We start from the raw sequence: 22,162 nt of genomic DNA on the forward strand, positions 1-22,162 counted from the left end.
TGGATATACCATGGTATTTGTTGAATTGCTATCTAAGGGTGTGTTCACACTTGGCATGCTTGGTTCAATTAAAAGAAGGTGCGATTGCTCTTTTAGTGCAGATCATTTAAATAACTGTGAACGCTGCCATCCAAACCCTGGTTCGCACCAAACAAGTGGACCAATACCTCTGAAAAGATAGGTCTCGGTCCACTTCCAAACGAACTCTGGTGTGGTTCGACTGAAATATGAATGCAACACGAACCAAAGACATCTAAATTAACCAAAAACAGGACGTGATGTCACAAGATGCGACCCTAATATCAAGCATGTATACATGTTTTTACTCATCATAATTGTTATTTTGCCCATTACAGTTTGGCACAGGCATCAAAACAGCAGTCTCGTTGCATCAGATCTTCATTTAAAGGGGACCTATTATGCCCCTTTTCACAAGATGTAAAATAAGTCTCTGATGTCCCCGGAGTGTGTATGTGAAGTTTTAGCTCAAAATACCCAACAGATAATTTTCTACAGCATGTTTAAATTGTCACTTTTTGAGGCTCAGAAAAACGCACCGTTTTAGTGTGTATCCCTTTAAATACAAATGAGCAGCTGCTGCCGGGCCAGAGGGCGGAGCCTCACAAGCTCGCATGATGTGTGTCAGGACAATCTCTCATCTCACGGAATGATAATATCAAAACATAAACTCTCAGTAGCCGTGTTCATTTCGACCCGGAGTCGGACAATAATGCCCACAGAGCCAGATAATATATGCTGTATGGAGACTGAACAGGTATAGTCTAGTTTAATTACGGATATAACTTGTTTTTCCATCTTTCTTTTATCCACTATTAGTACAAGCCTGTTGTAGCGGACTGGGTCCGAATGTAAAAATATACTGATGAGTTCAATGAAGTTTATTGTACATCACACAAAAGATGAAGCGTCAATTTCACTCTAGAAAATCACTGTAAGAGCTGAATAAACACTGTAACGTTATAAGAAGTCCGCATTAAAGTATTATCCATAAACTCTCTCCCTTTCATTATTATCAACATACACAGCGAAGTACAAAAAACACTCGTTACAACTAACAGTAAACAAATATTATACACACCTTTTTAGGGGGTGCTTAATAAACTGGTAAACTGTATATCCGTAAAACAACTCCTATGAACTGTAATAAAGTGCGCACTCTCACTTTCATTACTGCCATGATCAATAATGTTAGGCCTATCGCTCCAGTAAATAAACAGAGCTATGTGATTAATACATCCAGCTACACGACAAAACTTGGGAGACATTCTCGTCAGTGCAGCAATTTGTACGAATGTGTACAACTCGATCAGGGCGGTTCTATGTTAGAACGGCAGTGTCTGTCAACACTCGTGGGCGGGGCCTGTGGCTTTAGTGACGTCACTAAAGCCACATTCTGAAAACAGGTCGTTGGGAGACACTGCTAATGATTTATGGGGATTTAAAAAAAAGGAGTGGGTGAATTTGTGTGAATTGAGTGAATTTGAGTGAATTTTGCATAATAGGTCCCCTTTTAGTGTAAATGAGAAATTAATAGTGCTGTTTTGACACCTTTACACATTTTATAAGCTCTTCAAGAGTTCTCAGCTGGTAAAAATACCATACGCAGATACAACAAGCTCATTTAGCCCAGCATACAGCATTGCTGTTTTTTTTTATTTTAATTGTATGTGTAGGTTAGGTCTTAAAAATGACATTGTGAATATTAAGCCAACCAGGACTAAATGTATCATTTTCTTTCTTTGTTCTGGACCAAAGGAACCAAGAGAACCAATCTACAAGTGTGAACACCCTAAATGCCATAGTATTTGAATATGAATAGGAAAATAGTGAAAATTCAGTACTGTTATATCAAATTACCATGATATTATCATTTGATCCCATGGTACTGCCACAGTACTTGTTTTTTTTTTAATGAATATGCTTTACAGCACGAATGACAACTGTAGTTACTAGAACCTTTTATGAAAAATATGATTTCCATGGTGAGTTCTTGGGTGAGATGTAGAGAAATAAAGAGAATAACCAGCACAGATCTTGGCATCTCCTTTACATACCTTTGGAGTATTATAGTATTACTAAAATTAGAAATTTAGGTAGTCATTTATGTGAAATATTTCAGCCCTAAAATATTTGTAAAGCAAACTTGCAAAGCACCTACTGCCTTAAATGCCTTAAAAAACACCTAAATGCCTTAATTTAAAGTACAATCAACTTGGATGTTTAAGTAATTTCAACTTAAATTACATTAAATTGAATTTTGAATCTTGAATAGCTTAGAAAAGAAGTTGAAAATAGCTTAACTAATTGTGATGAGTTAAAGCAATGTAAAACACATGTTGTCATAACTTATTGATCATATCGTTTTTTACAGTGTCGTCTGAAGGTTCAAGTGCATTATTTTGTCTAAGAGGCTATTTGACTGTTTCCCCGAATTCCCCGTCTTTCATTTTCTCTTTCCCTCTGTCAGTCTTTCTCTCCTTCATCCCCTTTTATCCATCACTCGACTCAATATTGATCTGAATTCATTTGTTTCTTATTGATTTAGTTATCCGCCCTCTGCCGCATTGTGCAAACACAAGGACACACAGACTGCTCAGACCACTGCCAACACACAATCAGACTCGCACGCAATAAACCACTCACTTCTTTAGTGCATGTCACTTGCGCTCAAATACAAAAAAAAATCATGAAAGATTTTTCATCCTTAAACATACTTTTTCACAAAAAAAACTGCACTATTTAGAAGTTTAAATAGTGGAAAGGGTTTGAAAACACACACTTGCACCAGGTCCCTCCATCAGACTGTGTAATGATGTAGACTGGAGGCAGATGCCATATTGATCACTGTCCTGAAGGAAAGATTTGAGAAGGACTTGACTGGTGACACAATTAAAGCTGCAGTTCCTTGAAAACCTCTGAAGAGCCTCTTTTATAAGAAAAATGAGCAGCGTTATTAAACAACAATTCATTAAATAAATGGATATAATATTCAGGTTGATAGATAGCAATTAAAATAGTTGCAGTACACTTAAAAAATGGAAACTATTGCTAGTAAATTTTAGAATTAATTTAAAAGAAATGGCAATAACAGATTGAATTAAACATGAAATTAGTAACAAGTACAGTATATAGTCTTTAAATGGATTTTTGCAATTTCATAGCCTTTTTTCATACTTAATATGCCACAAAAATTTTGAAGTACTTTGTGTATCACCTAAATAGCATGGTATATAGTATTTAGTACCATAATGTACATCTAAGTAGCATGATGGAATTACTTGAGGCTCAAATAATTGAATGGAGAATGTTCAATCTGTTAAATTAAAAGACTATTCAAGTTTAAAGATTCAGTTATAATAGGTATAATGAATTATCCAGCCGTATTCTTTCACATGAATTTCATAAAAAATACTTTTATATGTAAAAACTGGTCATGACCTTTCAACACATCACATCACTCGTTTCAATAGTGCTTTGAAGAGTTTAGAATATTTTCAAGGTAGAAATAGTATGAAAAACACTTCAAATTCCTCTTCTGTACATTGCCTTTTCTCTACATACATCTGGAACAGCTTAAAGAGTTTATCCTTGTCACTGTCACCTTTGGCTTGCTCACTGTGGGGCAATTCTTTGTAAAGCTGCATTGAATGCATTCTGAATGCATTGAGAGATGTACTGCGCAACTAGAATTGAATTGCAGATATTCATTTGGTATTTTTTTGAGGCTCAATGAATTTAGTCAAGATTTTTTTATTGGTAAATAGTTGTCATCTGCATTCTTTCCTACCGTTTTTAGTCTTTATTTACTTGTATTGTTCAGTGTAAAGACCCATTCACTCCAAGGATGATAACTAAAAAGATAACAATAAGAATATAGTTCTAAAAATCATTCTCAATATTAAAGAATAGCAGAGTACACACCACAACGATTACGGCAAAGAGAAACGATATCTTTGGAATCATTTTCTGATTGCCGATTATGCCTCTCTACATTAGTTGAGGAGCAGATATAACATCTAATAAGTAAATCCTGCTGCATAGAATGTCCACAGTTGATGAACATAGATAAACACTTTAGATAGATAGATAGATCGATAGATAGATTTTTCACTTTTGCATTTTCTTTTCTTTTTTGGGAGGTGAATCTTGTTAAGGTATGAGAAATGTTTTGTGTAAATAAATAAATTGCAGACCCCTATCCTGTATTCCTTTCCATACAGATATTCATCAATATTTAATGTCTTTTCTGATGGCAGGAATGCTTTGGAACTGCAGTTTAGAAGGTTTCTCAAAGACTGGAATGTCAGAAGGAATTCCAGCATGCACGGTAATAATGAAAATGACCATCTTTCTCTTTCTTTGCTGTTATATCTTGATCTCTCTGTTATACGTTGTGACTGAAGGGAGTTTCAAACGTTTCTTTGATGTTTGGAACTAATGATTTAAATGTTTGAAAGAGAAATCCTGTGAAAACATGGACATATTTCATCACAAAATCAGAGGGGAAAAAGTTATATTTTGCAGAAAGAAAATGAAGCCTAATTTTTGTCCATATTTTCGTTAAATTAAGCCATCCTTTTCCCAAAATCTTTGGATGTTCGACTTTAAAAAATAAAATAAAATTCCCATTTTTCCCATGACAAGCGTCACTTTTTATTATTCTTAATACTGTGCTGCAATACTAAAATTTGCATTGCATAAATTATAGACTGTACCACAAATACTAAAATAGTGTATAAATTCTTTACAATTCGAGTTAAAATAATGAGACAGTTTTTCAACATGATGAGAGTGATCTTTTCACTGTTTTCTATGAAAATAATGTTGTGCAAGAAAATCTTAATAATCTTAATACTATGCTTACATTTCTATATGGAAAATTAACATTTCTTATTTTTTTCTGTTTATTGCTATGTCTTAAATATGAACTGGACGTTTTTTTTTTACGTGGTTTTGTGAGATTCACCGCATACTGTACAAAGACGTAGAGCACTTCCACTTTCGATGCGGCGTTCTCGCCTAGTTATGGATTTTACGAATACATTTTTCTGCATCATTTTGAATTTCATAGCCATCGTTAAATGCATATTTACTCAGTACATATAATTTACAGGTATAGACTCAAACAAAATGAACATATTATAGATACACATCCAGTCGCACACAGCTGGCACGGCACTTTGCTGCCACTGACAACACTGCCCTGGCAACCGATGGGCATGTCGCCAAGCCAGCAAGTTGCCAAGCAGCGAGTTCCCATAGCAACTTGCCATTCCCTGGCATTTTAAATAAGGTATCGGCAGACAAACACTCAGGCTTTCGGGGAGAAAGAAGGGTTTGGATGAGGTTGGAGAATAGATAAAGAGGGATTGGAAAAAAAATGAAAAGAAAAGAAAGAGATAAAATATAGTGAGTAAAATAGACTTTTAACTGGCCACTTAAAAAGTGATAAACTTTTCAATTTTTTCATGTTCTGCTTTTTTAAAAATACAAAATCAAAAATAATCCTCTTCAATGCCACTTTTTTTAAAATCAAAAATTCAAACTAAATCTGATCTTTTTAAAATCAACATTTTGAAATTTAAAACTGAAAACACTTTAAAACTCCAAAAAATTTGTGGCAGCTTCATCGCTTTGTGGTCTGATAATTAAGATCATGACAAGTGTGTTTGACCGTATGTCCCAGTGATTCGTGCTGGCAAAGACACACACACACACACATTCAGGTTGGCAAAATGCTGGCACTAGCACCACCGTGCCGCATTCGCACGTGATTGGACTGTGAATGTGGCAGTGAGAGAAAGAAAAAGAAAGAGGGAGGAAGATAGGGTGGAGCTGAGCCAGAAAGAGAAGGACAAAAGTCTTAAAGGATATAAAACCACATAAGTGACCAACAGCAACATTATAAGCAGAAGGCACAAATCCATAGGCCAACTATGTTGACAGTTGATAGGCTATCAACTGTCAAGTTTTTTAGTTTAGTTTGCGTCTGGAAAATGAATCCGTTTGGCTATGAAAAGGACAGAGAATGAGAAAGGACCTGAATAGACCACTCAGTTAATGTTTGGACCGCATTCACGTCTCACCCTGGAGATCTCTGTCATTGTCAGAGGAACAGAGCTGTCCAACATATGTGTCTGCAGTTGTCTGGGAACAGTGTGACTGTTAACCATTTCATGTTAAATGAACAGTTCACTCAAAAATCGCAATAATCTGACAATTTTCCCCTGTAGTGAGCTGTTAACTGATGCGTAACGGATCATGAGTGATGTGAACTCAAGAACTGCATCAGTTTGATTCACAAGCAAATCATTCAGTCTTGTTTTGTGAACCAGATCAACTTTCTTTGAGAAGAAACAAAATAACGTTTTGCACATGAAACGGCTCACTTGTGTAACATGTAGTATAACACACGCAACTCAGAATGAAATTCAGAAAGTCTTTTGATAACTCAGTCTACCTTAATTCAGATACATTTGAAAACTGCGTTTTCGTTTTAAAATACTCTCCCTCCACACGCGTTTTCCAGAAGTTTCTCATTCACACTGAAATGTTAGAAAACGCTAAATTCACCTTACCGTGTCTGCGTAAACCCTCATAAAAGCTCACTGAGATGGTACAGATGGTGAGTGCTGGGTAGTAACTGATCTGGATGATGTAATCGGATTCCAAAAATTAAGTACTTGTAATTAGATTACAATTTGAAATATTGAAATCATACTAATGTTATTTTTATTCTCACAATGGCAGTCAATTAGTCATAATTCAGTGATTCTACTTTGTTATATTTAAAATGTTCCTTTCTAAAAAAGCTTACTGCTTATACGTTCAGAAGCTGATGAAAACATGACAAATTATTTGAATTATTGGAACCCCAGTCTGGGAAACACTGATGTAATGAAATATTAAATTCACTTCATGTTGTTGATAACAAAGAATGAAATATATTTTTTATATCAATATGGTTCAAGATTATCAAATCAATGTGATAAACAAGTTGGGTCAAAAGTAATTTAAAAAGTAGTAAATACATTACCTAAAATGAGTAATCTAGATTGCATTACTAACTACAATTTTTGTCATTTAATTTAGAATCAGTAACTGACTACAATTTGTAAATACCCAGCACTGCAGATGGCAGACATCATACATTTCTCATGCTATTCTTCTGGCAGGATCATTTTATTTAGCAAAATATCTCACCATTCACTGATTTTCTGCTATCTTTGCAGGACTGCGATATGAAGAGTGTGCAAAGTAACATATCTTTAGCAACAGTTTGAAAGTGAATAGCACATAACGGTATAAACATAGATATATTGGTTCAATATGAATCTCATGACTAAACATGCATCATCTTTTTTAAATACCTCTGTTTTCAAAGTCCACACTACAACGCAAAAACAACGTTTTAAAATGTATCCACGTTTTCAAAAAGCTCAGTTTTTGCAGGACAAAAAATCCATCTCAGTGTGGACAGAAGGTCAAAACTGAGGAAAAAAAGATGCGTTTTCAAACAAAAACATATCAGTGTTGACAAGGCCTGAGAAAACCTAGGGCTTATAAACACAGGGAGTAATCAAGTTAACAGCGAAAAGGTGTGGAACTCAAATCAGCAACCAAGGATACTGAGGCCCCGTTTACACGAAGGGAAAACGCAGATATTTCCCTTCGGTTTAGTCTCTCATTTACACGAAAACCCAGTTTTTATCACAGAAAACGATTATTTCTAAAAACTCCAGCCAAAATGGAGATTTCTGAAAACGCCGGTTATGTGTTGCCGTGTCAACTGGGAGAAACGAGAACCTTTTTTTAGGTTCTCTCTTGTCGATTCTGAGGATTCTGATTGGCTTAAATGGCTTTATCCTTCTCCCTACACTGCCGCCCATAGGTTTGGCATAGTTATGATGGCGCTCGCGGCGTATTTATGCGGGTTGTGTGCACGATGTTATTATTGAAAACGGAGGGGGGGTTTCGTTTCTCTAAATACCTGGCTATGTGTAAACGTAGCCTGAGGGTGCGTCTCAATCAGCTCCCAAGCTTCCTAGGTCTTGTTTTTTGTTTTGCGCTTCAGAACTTCCGTTAAGGGAACATAGTGAGCATAAATGCTATTGTCAACTGTAATATAGTGCACGAGTTGTACATCTATAAAAGTGGTACTTTTATGTAAATTTTTAAAACATTTCTCCTTTTGTTTTGCGCAGAATGAATGTCATTCATAAGGGTTTGGAACCACATGCGGGTGAGTAAACAATGACTTTTTTTTTCATTTTTGGGTGAACTATAACTTAAATCAAAGCTGGTGCCAAGTTTCTGGTAATTGTTTGCTAATAAACTAGCTTTTGTCGTTACAAATGACAGATTCTTCATTTTAGAGATAAGCAAATATAGAGTTTATCCACAAGCTGGATTATTATTCCAGGATTTCAGACAATAGTTAAAAATGAAATAGACGAAGGGCCTTTATCCTGTTTGAACTGCATATTAAATTGATTGATTTCACCTCGCTAAGCATGTGCAATTTCCAAATACTTTAAACGCCTCAAATTGGACTTTCTTTTCAGTTGTTTTCGGTAGTACAATGTTCGGTTGAACAACAGCACTATTGGATGGCTTGATCAATTCTTGATCCATCGACGAAAACACTATAGAATGAAATGCAGGTTTTTCAGACTTCAAGGCTGTTGCCGCTATGAAAAGAATAAAGATGTGTATGTCTGGGCATAAGAAAAGGATACATTCCCATAGTGGACTCCTTAAAGGGGTAGTTGAAAATCCTGTCATCAACCTACTGACCCTCATGTTGTTCGACTTGTTGTAAGACTTTTTCATCTTCAAAACACGAGTGAATATATTTTTAATGAAACCGAAAGATTTCCATCCCTCCATTAAAAAGTTCTTTCAAAAAGGCCTTACAAAGATTGGTTTAATCCAAGTCTTCTGAAGAGACACAATCACTTTATATGTTTGAAAAGGTTTGATTTAGGCTTTCATTCGCATATAAACATTAAATATCGAACATATATAGAGTTCAATCGTACTTGTTTGACACACAAGAAGAAACCTCATTGGTTTTTTACACGTCAACAAAGCACATTTCAGCTTCCATATCATATTTGATAAGCAATTGTGCTCCTTCAGAAGACTTGGACTAAACAAAATATGGTTTACTCTTTACGATGTCTTTATGAACTTTTCGAATTATCTAAGTTTTGGTTTTGTGGACTTTCAATGGAGGGACAGAAATCACTCAGATTTCATTAGAAATATCTTCATTTGTGTTTCGAAGACGAAAAAAAAAATTAACGAGTTCGGATGGTGGGTTTGGAGCATGATGGTAAGTAAATAATGACCGAAGTTAGGTGAATTAATCCTAAAGTCAATCAGTCATCCGAAAGAACCTTCTATCAAATATTTTTTTATTTGCTCATTTATTGATTGACATTTTAATGTATTTATAGTATTTATGTTTGATTTCTTTTGTGTCAGTGTTTTCTGAATGAGCAAAAAAAACATCAAAAATCTTTGGGAAGTAGGCCTACTTGTACATTACAGTAATATAATTTTGCAAAAGTGGATGATGTGTTGCTTTACATCAGTTGTCCAGTAGGGGAAGACATTACACATGAAATATATTGACACCTGACTGTGAGAGTATATAGAAATTGAACCACGAGTCAGTGCGCTGCAGGCTGAGGTAGTTGGTTGTATGGTTTTGCATCATAATCAGCCTGGAGTTAACTGTACAACCTTCTAGCTTTCCCTGCGGTGTCACCATTACGTCGAGGTGAGTATGAATGACCATCAGATGCATATAGCAAGCATTTGAATCGTTTGTGCCTTAAAATTGAGCTGCAACATATGGTGTGAATCCGCACAGCACTTTCTTTGTTGTTGTTTTTGTAGTTTCAGTGTTTGTTGCACTAATTAACAGGCTGTTAGTCACCCCTATCTCCCATATGGACATTTTGGGTGAGTGCCCAAATGCCCCCATCCACAAGAGGGCTCCAACAAATCCATGAAGTCTCGTAAAATCCTAATTAAAAACAACACGGTGCAGATAACAGATTGACATGAGAAAATATACAAGAGGTTAAATGTGTTTAGTGTACCTAATAGGGTTGTTCAACCTGTAGCTCAAACTACACTTACAGCAGTGAGCAGTGAATGTGTTCTATTTTTATTCTACTTCAATTTCACATTTCTAATTCTGCATCCCGTTTGCTTCAGGAAGCGAATTTGGAATTGGAATTTAAAAGACTTTCTCAATTCAATTTTTCATGTTAAACATTTATGCATTTAATTTTTCAGTGTGAATTACTGATAAATGTCAGCAAAAATATATTAATTATCAATGTTTGAAATGGCATCTGGTAGGCGGGGGGTTATGGGGGGTGCTGGATGGCAGACATTAATTGCGCAGATATTAACATAAATACATACTTTTTCAATAAAAATAAACATGAATAAGAGTTATTAATGTTTCTTTTTTATTTATTTTTATTAGTGCTGTAAATCGATTAAAAACATTAACTTGATTAATCACACATTTTTTTCTGTGATTAATCACCATTAAAAAACCTTATGTTTTTAAAATCTCCTAAAAAATCTCTTGGCTCATCCTAGCTTTATAATGGGAGTGAATGGTAACTTAGATTTTGAAGCCCAAAAAAGGCCTTCTGAAGCTAAGCGATGCATTTTTGTTAGAATAATATTCATATCTGTAACTTTTTAAACTATAATCACTGGTTTCCGTTAACAGCCGTACACAAGTCTATTTTCAGCTGAAGAGTGACCTCTGACCCGACGCATGACGTATTGACAAATGCGGAAGTGCAGAGGATAGACCAAAACAAAACACTGGTCATGAATTAGAAGTCTAAAAAGAGTAATTTTTCAAGAGAAATGTCGAAGGAGCTTGAGTTTGTTGCCCAGCCCTATTTGTTTGAACCGTGAGAGGTGTCTACTCTCACCTAAGCCTACGCTATTCCTACATCCTACATCATGTGTCGGGTCAGAGGTCACTCTTCTGCTGGAACTAGACTTGTGTACGGCCGTTGCTGGAAGCCAGTGATTATAGTTAGGGTTATGGTTACAAAACCATGGTACCATTCACTCCCATTATAAAGCTTGGAAGAGCCAGGATATTATCAATTACGCCACCAGCCTTGCCCCATTCTCACGGCCCTCTGCCTCGTCCTGCTCGCCACACGAACCCTTTAAGGTAATTAAGTGTTTTAATAACACATTCTACCTAGCCCAGAATTTGTTTATCATAATTTATATTTCTAAAAAAAAGGAGGATATTTTTTTTTTTTCGGGTTTATTTCGTACACAGACACTATCAAATCTTTTTAATGGAGAAAAAATTGTGGATAAATGTTAGTAAAGCATCTCACTTTTTTATTTGATTACAAGCTGTACTGTAGATAAGCACACAATAGCTGACTTAACTGGAAGAGGAGCAAGTATTTTGTCATTGAAAAAATGACTCAATTCGCACAGGTATTTCATTATCCAACACTTCATTATTCATTTTCCATATCCCATAATCTTCAGATTAGCTAGTTTTAGTGTGAATTCAGATGCAAACTGCTCTTCTTTTCTTCTCAAGCACATACATTATAATAATAGCAGGATATTAGGATTGGTTTTAAGTTTTGTGGTCAGTGTGTGTTTGCAATTAGCCCCTCAATCATCTCTCCAGCACTCTTCTTAATGAGACCAGTCTCCTCCTCCTCTGTCTGTCCCGCTGACTGTCTGGCCGGTCACACGGTTTGTCAGGATCCGCATTGCGTTGCCCTTCTCCTCTAAGAGATAAAAAGAGCACATATCAGCAATCTGTGCCTGTCGTTGTTCTTTTCCAGACACATAAACACACACCAAGACGTTCAGCTCCACATTACGAGAAACAGAGGAATCGCACTCAGGAGAGACTGGGTTGAGACTGACTCGAGAACAAAGAAACGGTCCTGTGCACAAAAAAACTATTATTTGATGGAAAATTCCAGATTTTTCACATGTTTGATCATATAATGACAATTATTTGAGTGGCGTAAACAAATGCACCATAGATCTTGATGCATTAATTTGATGGCATGCTAGAACAGGTGTCTCAAGGGATGTTTTTTTCTAAATATCTCGAATCAAAATGCAAGCTAATGTATTGAAATTTTGAAAGCATCACGTTGATCCCCATCCATTTTTAAAAGCACATCAGGCTTTCTGTCATAATCACCTGATTCTCGTTTACTTGATTTTCCCCAAACACTTTGTCTGTCTCTGGTGTTTTGGCTCGTTATCTTTTGATTAATCCGTCTAATTGTTTGTTTCCCTTTATGGCCATGATTGGTTGTATAACTTCTTTGTTTGTTTGTTTATTCGGGCTCCCTCATCAGTGTGTGTTTTGTGAATTCACAATGTGGATCATGAATATGTATTGTACACAGGCTGTTGGTATTCAGATCCTTAGAGATTATATACTTGTTGTGTATTTAAGATGAAACCAGTTGTGATAAATTGACTGGTTAGCATTACTAAGTTAACCCCTACTGGTAGATGTTGTAACTACACCATCTGGATACAAATAGCATCTTTCTCTATTGACGGCAATAGCTATTTTTCCATTTTAAGTTGCAAATTTTACTTACTCACTAAACAATACAGTGGGGAATATCGAATATAACGTTGGCTAATGAAGCAGCGTTTTCGTCCCATGTATTCAAGAGAACAAAATCGTTACCACATAGGAAAATAGCGCAAAATATCTGTAATAAAAATGGAAGTTGCTGGAATCGCGAAAGCCACTGTGGCTCTTTTTTCGCACAGAGTGTGCAGTTGAAACGCAATAAACACTGTCATGTTATCTTCATGTCATGTTCGGATGCTGGTGTTAGGGAATGCAATCATGTGAGATGTTTCTGGGAGGAAATTAAATCAAATCATTCTGATAATGACTTTGACTGATATAGACTGATAATGACTTTGGCTCAAGCATTTCAGAATGACAAAACCAACATCTGAGATACCGTGCAAAGAAATTGGTCTGCTGGTTAGTCCAGTTATCCGATCACATCCTGTGTTGAGGTAAAGTCATGTGAATTTTTTGTTGCGCATCAAGGGATTTATTCAGTAAATGTATATCCATCGTAGTTTATGCGCATGTCTTCTTATCGAATAAAAAAATGTTACGCCACGATTGAGTGCATACGTTTTTTATGTGCATTTTTAGAATTTATGCGCATCATGGAATTATTTTCATTCAGCATTTTTTTTAAATGCGATATCCCAAAATGCGCAAAAAAGGTGTGTATTATGGCAAAATTGTCCAAGTAAAAATTTACCAAGTAACATATAAATCACAAGGATTTAATTTATGGTGTTTCTGGAACTTGGTGTCCATGAAACAAAGATGGCTGCCATACTTCAGGGAATCATAGCCTACCAGCTGAGCATATTCTGCTCCATCTCTGCTGCCTCCCGTCAGTCTCCTCCTCGACCTCCCCAATGTGAGGGCCTTCCATCACCCAAATCCTATCAGATGAGCCTCCAGCTGCTGTTCCCATCACTCCTCCTCGGCCCGTCGCCCTGACTCCTCCCTCCATCTGCTCCACCTAGAACCATCGAAATTACGTCTCCACTGGGCTCCCTAGATCCTCCAGCTTACACCTTGGTCAGCCGTCTGGTGCGCTCTGTCTCTCAACCCCTACGGCTCCATCTGGCTCCGCCCTCCCTTTTGGCTACACCTTGGCCCTCAGTTGCTCCGGCTCCACCTCAGCCCTCCAATACCCTGGTTCCACCTTAGGGGTCATCACAACAGCTCCGTCGCAGCCTCCGGTGTTTGCGGTGTTGTTTTGGTCCATCTACTCTCTGTCGGATCTCTGGGCTCAGCTCCGCCTCCTTCCATTTTCCCCATGGCTTTGTCGAGGAGATCTACACCATGGCTCCGCCTCCCTTGACCCTGCCATAGGGCATCATCCTGGCTGGACTCTGGGTTTCTTCCAGGCTCCTCCTGCTCCTGTCTACACCTTGGCTCCTCCCACCATTTTCAGCACCCTGGTATTTTACTCTGTCATCGTTCCTGGCTCCCTATCCTTTGCTTGCTTGGCATCAGTTGGACTGTTACGGCATGAGGATGCGCCTTCTGAGAGGTGGATGTAATGTCACGTGTAGTTCTGTTTTGGCTTTGTTTTTTCTGTGTTCCATTCCTGTTTTACCTGTGTTCCCTTTGGTAGTTTGTTTTCATGGTAATGCATTAAGTTTGCATGTGTCCCTAAGTTACGTTAATCATTACCTGTCTATTCAAGCCCTGCGTTTTCCTTAGTTCTATGTCCTGTATTGTTTATGGTATTGGTTGTATTTCTCCGTGTTGTCCTAAATGTTTGTCATTAAAGACTGATCTTTTGGATTCTCCGTGGTTATGGGTTTTATTACAGCCATTGCGTTACTATCTTGTAAAATAATAATAAATAATAAATTTTTAATAATTTCCCCCCTCATTTCACTTCCTTTTAATTTGACATTTTATTGTTGTTTTTTATTTTTCTTGTTTCAAATATTATTCATTTTCCTTCATTTTTCCTTCCTTTTAATTTTAACTTTTATTGTTTCATTTTAGTATTTTTATCATTTTTATTTTTATACATAAAATAAGACAAATATTTTGTACAAAGGAGTCACATGATAGATGTTACAAATTTATTTTTTGCTTAGTGACCTAGAAATACACACAATCTTAAATTATTATTTTTTTAAACTCAACATAGGTAACTTAATTTTTATTTTATCATCATTATTGTTTTAAAATAAAAAATACATTACCTACTTATTTCCAAATTTTAAATTTAGTGTGGTCTCAGATTATCGGCCCCCAGTGTATGTTATAAAAACTAAGTAGGCTATAGGATTATTATGTAACCTACTAGCTCATATAAATGTACCATATTATATACAGTCTGAATTGAAATGTGTAACCTAACATGTATGCACAGTTTCCTCAAACAGCCTTAAATGAGTTATTCCAACCTGTCATTAGATCAGATCTTTCTGTCAAAGGAAGCAGTTTAGTATAATGCAGCATGATGGCTGGTGACACTTTTTATTACTGCAGGGTAATCACCTCAGAGCTTTTGTTGTCTGGGAGAGGAATCTCTCTTTCTCTCCATCTCGCAAATGATCTTTAACTCCGAATCTCCCAATCTATCCCATATTGTCTCATCTGTTCCATTTCACACACAAAGACACCCTTCCGAGCCTTGAGATCAATCACAAGGTGTTATGACTGTTCTTGCGTTCGAGTGCCAGACATTGCTGTGGGGGGGAGAAAGAGAGAGAGAGAACGGCAGATTTTCTATGGACAAAACGCAGGAGAAGGAAGGGGGAGGGGGGGGGGTGGTGTTGGTTAGAGGAAGAGGAGCGAGACGCGGAGGCAGGGACAGTGACGACAGGGAGCAGCACTAGGTCTGAACGTCCATGGCACACGCTGGTTGGGTGCGTTAGTGTTTAGGTGACACTGATTTATGATGCTGGGGGGATTAGACATGGTTTCTGTCGGGTGGGAGGAAGGAGTAATGAGAGGAAGAGAGGGAGAAACGGAGAGAAAGGGAAGAGAAGAGGGGACGGCATCAGATAATGGTGGGCTGCTGAAAGCGCACCTATCTCATGATTGCCACGAGTGTCACAGCATCAACGCCACGCTAGGAGAGAGACGAAGAAGAGAAGAGAGCACGGGGGGACCGTGGGGAGATAGAAGTCAAACAGGGATGGAGGAAACTAGTTTATCTTACGGCTCTAAGGAAGCGAACATCGGATTGCGCTCGGGAGACACTATAGCGGATTTCGTGACAACTCTTTAAGTGTATAACATACGAGGTGCACCGTGCATGTCTGTGAGCGCGTGTTTAGCCATAAATTAGGTTGGGACGAGCAGCAATAGTGAGCAAAAGACTTTCGACTTATATGTTCGGCTTTTTAAACGTTTGACGTTGCCATATAAACCTGCAAACTGTTGTTTTTTCCCTGCATGCCTTTCCAAATCTGCCTTTTTGTCTGCTGTTTCCCCCTCGACTCTTCTTTGGAAACAGCCTTAAAACTGGGGCACTACGAGACCGAGACAGACAGAGGAAGAGAGAGCAGCGTTTGCAGTTTTCTGGGACTACGTGCTTTCTATACATTTTAGAACCGCAACGCACCGCCTATGTCGTATGATCTACTGCACAAAGGCCAGGTGGTTTATGATATGCCTCACACATTTATAGATACGTGTCGCTGGCATACACACCGATGCCTCTGTGTTTGTGGCTTGGCAGAAAAGGAGGGCAGCCAGAGAGAGAGTGCAGAGACAGTTTGCTGGCAGTGCATATCTGTCTTCGGGTTCATTCGGTTCAAGCGTCGTGTTCGGTGTCTGCCACCAGGGGGCCGGACAGAACAAACTGCGCACTCTTTTATGGTGCTGAAGCAGAGATGCTTAGCCTTAATTTAAGTGTTAATTAGGCAGTTGCTGTCAATTCCTGAGGGTTCAAATGAGTTTAATATGTTAAACCTTGTTTCTGTTTGCCACAGGTCGCAGCCTCAGAACATCCACAGATGTCACTCGATTCGGAGAAACCGTCATTGTGAGGTCGATTCATTTACTTTTTCTTTCGGCAAATCTGACAAAGGTACGTAGGACGGTAATGAAGTGTCCTCATCCAAGATCAATAGTTATTATTAATAACGTTCAAATGTTTGGGGTTGGTAAGATTGAATCATGTTTGTCTCTTATACTCACCAAGGCTGCATTTATTTGGTCAAAAATACAGTAAAAAAGCAATATTGAGAATATTATTACAATTTTAAATAACTGTTTTCTATTTTAATATATTTTAAAATGTCATTTATGATGGCAAAGCTGGATTTTCAGCATCATTACTGCAATCATTACTGCGTCACATAATCCTTCAGATTCTAATATGCTGATTTGGTGTTCATGAAACATTAATTATTATAAATTTTGAAAACAGTTATGCTGCTTAATATATTTGTGGAAACTGCAATACATTTTCTCCCAGTATTCTGGGAGATTTTATAAAAAGAAAGTTTAGAAGAACAGCATTTTTTTGTAATTATATATATATATATATATATATATCAGTATATCATAAGGTGTGGTAAATTATATATTTTTAATAAAATAAATAATAAAAAGCTGTGTCATAAATCTGTGGTCTTAATTATTTCTGTATATCTACTTGAGAATGTACAATGACATCTTAGTCTATGACCTGCAATTTGTGGGAAAAACTTTGCTGAGGTTCTTTTAATGAACCTTTAAGTCGCTGCATTCAAATGAACCCAGAGCTGGAATTTCCCCCTCACTTTTGAGTTCATCTGAATACTTTGAATTTGAACTAGTGTGCATCTGTGTCCCTGAGACCCTTAACCTGTGATGTCTTAAAGGTCACAGGTGAGGTCCTTGGGAACACAGCTGTATATGATGACATCAGTGCAAAGTTGGTGTTAACATGACACATGATCTGTCTGCAACATCTGGAGTCTGATCCTGCCATGATTTGACTGACACATTATCCTAAGTAACTTCTAATGAATTCATAGATTTTGCATATTGAGTGACCTTCAGATTCCCCTCTAGTCTTGTGTCGTGACTGACGTTACCATTAGCACGACTGTTTGACTGTGATTTTAAACTCGCTATGCTACTTCTACTCCACATTACCTGAAACGGCTCCACAGATTTCTAGACAGCAGTGACATCAGCTTCAGACCACTTTTACGCAGCTGTCAGGGACGGTACCGATTGGCTGACTTTGTGCCCTGACCACTCGGAGCGACCAATCCAAATCCAGCCTAGGTTCACGACCTCTATACATTTCTCCTGAGGCTTTGATGTGGATCTGCTCAATGAAACCATTTTATGGGCTAGCCTGCCATCTTGTGCTCATTATTGCCAAACGCTTTGGTGATGGATGTTACCCTGGAGCAGCTCGTACGAGACATGGTGCTTTTCTGCAGTGAAGATAATTGTATTTTACAGCGTGAGACAGAGTGTACATAGAGCGAGCGTATATGCGTTGTTCATGTTTCAATTAGATATAGTTTGATATAGCTGTATGATTCATTGTATGATTTGAGTGTTTTTGTTTGTACTTAGTATGTTTCACATGGAGCATAGTTCAGATCTTGATGTCATGAGATTTTTTATGCATCCTTGATGAACTTATTGTATAAATTAATTTAGACATTGGTTCTGCATTGTGTAACCTGAAAATAAACCATTAAATCTGATGTGAAATGTTGTGCAGTGGCCTGAAAATAAAAGCAAACCTGTGGATAACATTAGGAACGTATTATGTAATCTGCATCACATTTTCTCCCAGCCATATGTTCATGTCTTTTGTTCTATCAGTGCCTCAAACCATGAAAACAAACAGTTATGATTAACCCTTATGTGCTGTTGTGGCTGTTTTCAGCCACTATGGGGTATTTTTGAGTCTTAATTTGGCCATAACTTTTTCCGTGTTTCAGCAAATGGAATGATTTTTGGTGACAAATCTTATTTTTACACATATTTTGGGAAAATGCTTTGAAATTTTTCAAAAACTCAACAGTACAGTGTGGGCAAATTCACTACCCTTTCGTTATGTTCGTGGCTGAAAACAGCCACTACTTTAAACTGCTGTAAAAATGTATCAGATAAATATTTTTTTCAATTTTTTTTTGCATAAATCTATTAATTAACCTCAGTCCTGATCAAAACTACTAATTTTTTTTTTTTAATTCAGGATTTTAACTCTTTAATTGCCAAAATCATAAATGATTTCACTGATTTGGGAAAAAACACACAAAATGACTGATTTTCAATATAAAATGTGATTGTGGACTGGATTTTTTTTTTACCTTTTATCACAGTCTTGGACATGTCAAAGATTAGAAACAACATTGAATTTGATGCATTGTTAGTTTTTGTGCAGCATCAGATTTTAACTTTTTCTCCCTCATTTACTGTTGGTGGCTGTTTTTGCCCCATTGACTTCCATTATAACCACATTTTTTGATTGCAAAGCCATGACACCATATAATCATGCATTTTTGATTGTTGGTGGTTTTCCCCGTTGGGAAGAGGTACAATTTGTAATTTTTACTGTTGATAACCAGGTGGCACCATTAACCCTTTAGATAGCTCTGTGCAAAAAAAAGCTTTGTTTCTGGGCATTTACATGGAGTTATATGGAGTTTAATAGCATATTAGTGTGTGTGTGTGTGTGTGTGTGTGTGTGTGTGTGTGTGTGTGTGTGTGTGTGTGTGTGTGTGTGTGTGTGTGTGTGTGTGTGTTCCATGGAGGTTAGTCATGCTGACAATGAGGTCAATCATCTCCTCCGTGAAAATCAGATTGAACACAGAATCCATGTTCTGGACCCTTGCAATGGCATAGCGCGTCGGCCTTGGAGTCACGCCTCTGGCAGGCTGAAGAAAGGGAGTTGTCTCCGCGTTGGTGGAAAACCACACTTCGCCGTTTCTCCCAATCCACCCAGATCCAGGATCCTGCGAATCCTCCTCGCTTTCAGTGGAAGCTAGAGAGGATGATGAGGGTGCCACATCCAAATCAGGATCTGACTCTCCTGAGTCTGTGGTGTCAGAGGGAGAAGACTCACTGGAGAGCTCAGGCTGCATAATCATCTCTAAAACTTCACTACAAGTCAAGCCCTTTCTCATGTTGCTTGCTGCTCTTCTCACAATCAAATGACCAGCAGGCTTGCATGCAAGTGTTTAAATCCACTTGCTTTGTTTTTGTTTAGTCTGCATTTCTCACCATCAAAAGGCACTTTGTTTTCGTTTACTCGATGTAGTTCTGAGAGCTGAGATGTATGTTGAGATGAGATGTTTTGATTTTCTCAGACGCATCAAGGTGAGTTCTCACACTCTCTCTGTCTCACACACACACACACACACTTTAATATGCTATTATACTCCATATAACTCCATGTAAAAGCCCAGAAACTAAGCTTTTTTTTGCACAGGGCTATCTAAAGGGTTAGTGGTGCCACCTAGTTATCAACAGTAAAATTTACAAATTTTACCTCTTCCCAACGGGGAAAACCACCAACAATCAAAAATGCATGATTATATGGTTTCATGGCTTTGCAATCAAAAAATGTGGTTATAATGGAAGTCAATGGGCCAAAAACAGCCACCAACAGTAAATGAGGGAGAAAAAGTTAAAATCTGATGCTGCACAAAAACTAACAATGCATCAAAACCAATGTTGTTTCTAATCTTTGACATGTCCAAGACTGTGATAAAAGGTAAAAAAAAAATCCAGTCCACAATCACATTTTATATTGAAAATAAGTCATTTTGTGTGTTTATTTCCTCAAATCAGTGACATCATTTATGAATTTGGCAATTAAAGAGTTAAAATCCTGATTTTTTTTAAAACATTTAGTAGTTTTGATCAGGACTGAGGTTGATTAATAGGTTTATGCAAAAAAAAAAAATGAAAAAAATATTTATCTGATACATTTCTACAGCAGTTTAAAGTAGTGGCTGTTTTCAGCCACGAACATAACGAAAGGATAGTGAATTTGAACAATGCACAAGGGTTAAGTTATACGCAAAGATACCCCTGGATCCGAGTAGGCAAAGAAAAACAGTCCCACTCCTGTCTGCTGGTGCTTTGAGACATCAGATACAGAACATCAACTTTCACCATCTGGTGTGCAGTGGATTCGTTTGACAGCCACACCAGAAATCTGTTTCACAACGATGCGATCGAACTGATGAGATTGAGCATTTAAATCAGCGGGTGGTCTCTTAATGTTCTGTTTCAGACAAACACATGCAGGGTACCAAATAACCTTCTTTCTTATTTTTACAGCACATTTTCATTTTAAAAGACACTCACCATTATCAATTATGAACTGGTGTGAGTATTTGCCTATATTTTAAGGAAAGCAATTTGTTCCTTACCAAATGTCTTGTTTTAATATATGAGGCAGATAAAATATACAATTTCACATTGTGTTCGGAAAGATGGGAACATAAAATGCAGAAGAAATCATTAGAAGTGAGATGAGAGCCATCAATGCCTACAAAACATGTTCTTCTTTCCCATGCAGGGCCTGAAGGAAGTTTCCCAGCTTTTGATAATGGGGAACTTCAGCACCCATCAGAGACTATTTCCACATCTTGACAATCATTTTCTAGAGCTTTTCTGCGATGTGTTTAATGGAGGAGAGTCATTCTCAGGAAACATGTCCCTATGTAAGGATACAAATGCAGTCACAATATTTGATAGAATATCAGCCCCATTCATCACCATACATTTTATTGGATAATGAAGTGCTGTACAAATCAATAAATGCAATAAAAAAATCAAATGTTATTCTTTTAATGTCAGTTTTTTTTCTAAAATGATTTATGCTTTTAATTTGTCTCTCACTTTCCCTTGAACCTTGATACGCTGTAAAATTTGCTTCCTTTAAAAAATAATGATTTGATCTTTCTGGCATCACATTAAAGGCAGTGACATTAAAAAGACTGACAGCATATAGCTCAAATGGATGTAAATGTATTCTTTATTAATATTCCATTCATTTATTCTTATTTGACCTTTCTTTACAAAAAAATAAATAAATATAATTATACTTAAAAGTAAGTTATAATTAAAAGTTTTTATCACGTAAATTTAAAAGCTCAAGTGTGTTTTCCAAGTACACTTTATGTGGCAAGTATTGTGTACTATTTACTTCCTGGCACTAACCTTATTTTTCAGCTTTTGGAAGTTTATTTGGCTTATTGGATATTAGTTTATGGATATTTTTATTGAACGCACTAAATTCAGTGCATACTTAAAGTGAACAATATACTAAACTAAGTATAATATTAAGTTCACTTAAAGAAAAACTATAAGTATACTTGGAGTAAAGCTATTATTAAACTAGTATATTTTACTGAAAGTATTCTTTAAAGTGTGTTTTCATAAACAAAAAAAGTTAGAAGTATATAACTAAATTAACAGTCTACCTTAAGTTAACTCTTTTTTTATTGCAGCTGCTTAGTTACTTAATAAGTTTACTTAATAAAATTAACTTTGTAAGGGAAGCTCTTCGTAAAGCTGACTTGTTACAAACTTGAACATTAAGAT

At 36.9% G+C, this 22,162-nt stretch overlaps 1 protein-coding gene across 1 annotated transcript in view; it reads left to right on the plus strand.

Moving 5' to 3' along the window:
• The window catches only part of LOC143701728 (uncharacterized), a 32,967-nt gene extending 11,569 nt beyond the window's left edge, over positions 1-21,398 (plus strand). The window contains exons 4-7 of the mRNA XM_077195286.1: positions 4,278-4,343; positions 8,226-8,263; positions 16,582-16,679; positions 21,135-21,398. Of these exons, the coding sequence (XP_077051401.1) occupies positions 4,278-4,343; positions 8,226-8,263; positions 16,582-16,679; positions 21,135-21,353 (421 nt within the window). The 3' untranslated portion in view covers positions 21,354-21,398. The remainder of the gene's footprint in view (positions 1-4,277; positions 4,344-8,225; positions 8,264-16,581; positions 16,680-21,134) is intronic.
• The last annotated feature ends 764 nt before the right edge of the window (positions 21,399-22,162 follow it).

Source organism: Siphateles boraxobius, unplaced genomic scaffold (genome assembly GCF_051911475.1).
Source record: "Siphateles boraxobius isolate OS27281-9 unplaced genomic scaffold, OSU_SipBor_1 33, whole genome shotgun sequence".
NCBI classification, from domain to species: Eukaryota; Metazoa; Chordata; class Actinopteri; order Cypriniformes; family Leuciscidae; genus Siphateles; species Siphateles boraxobius.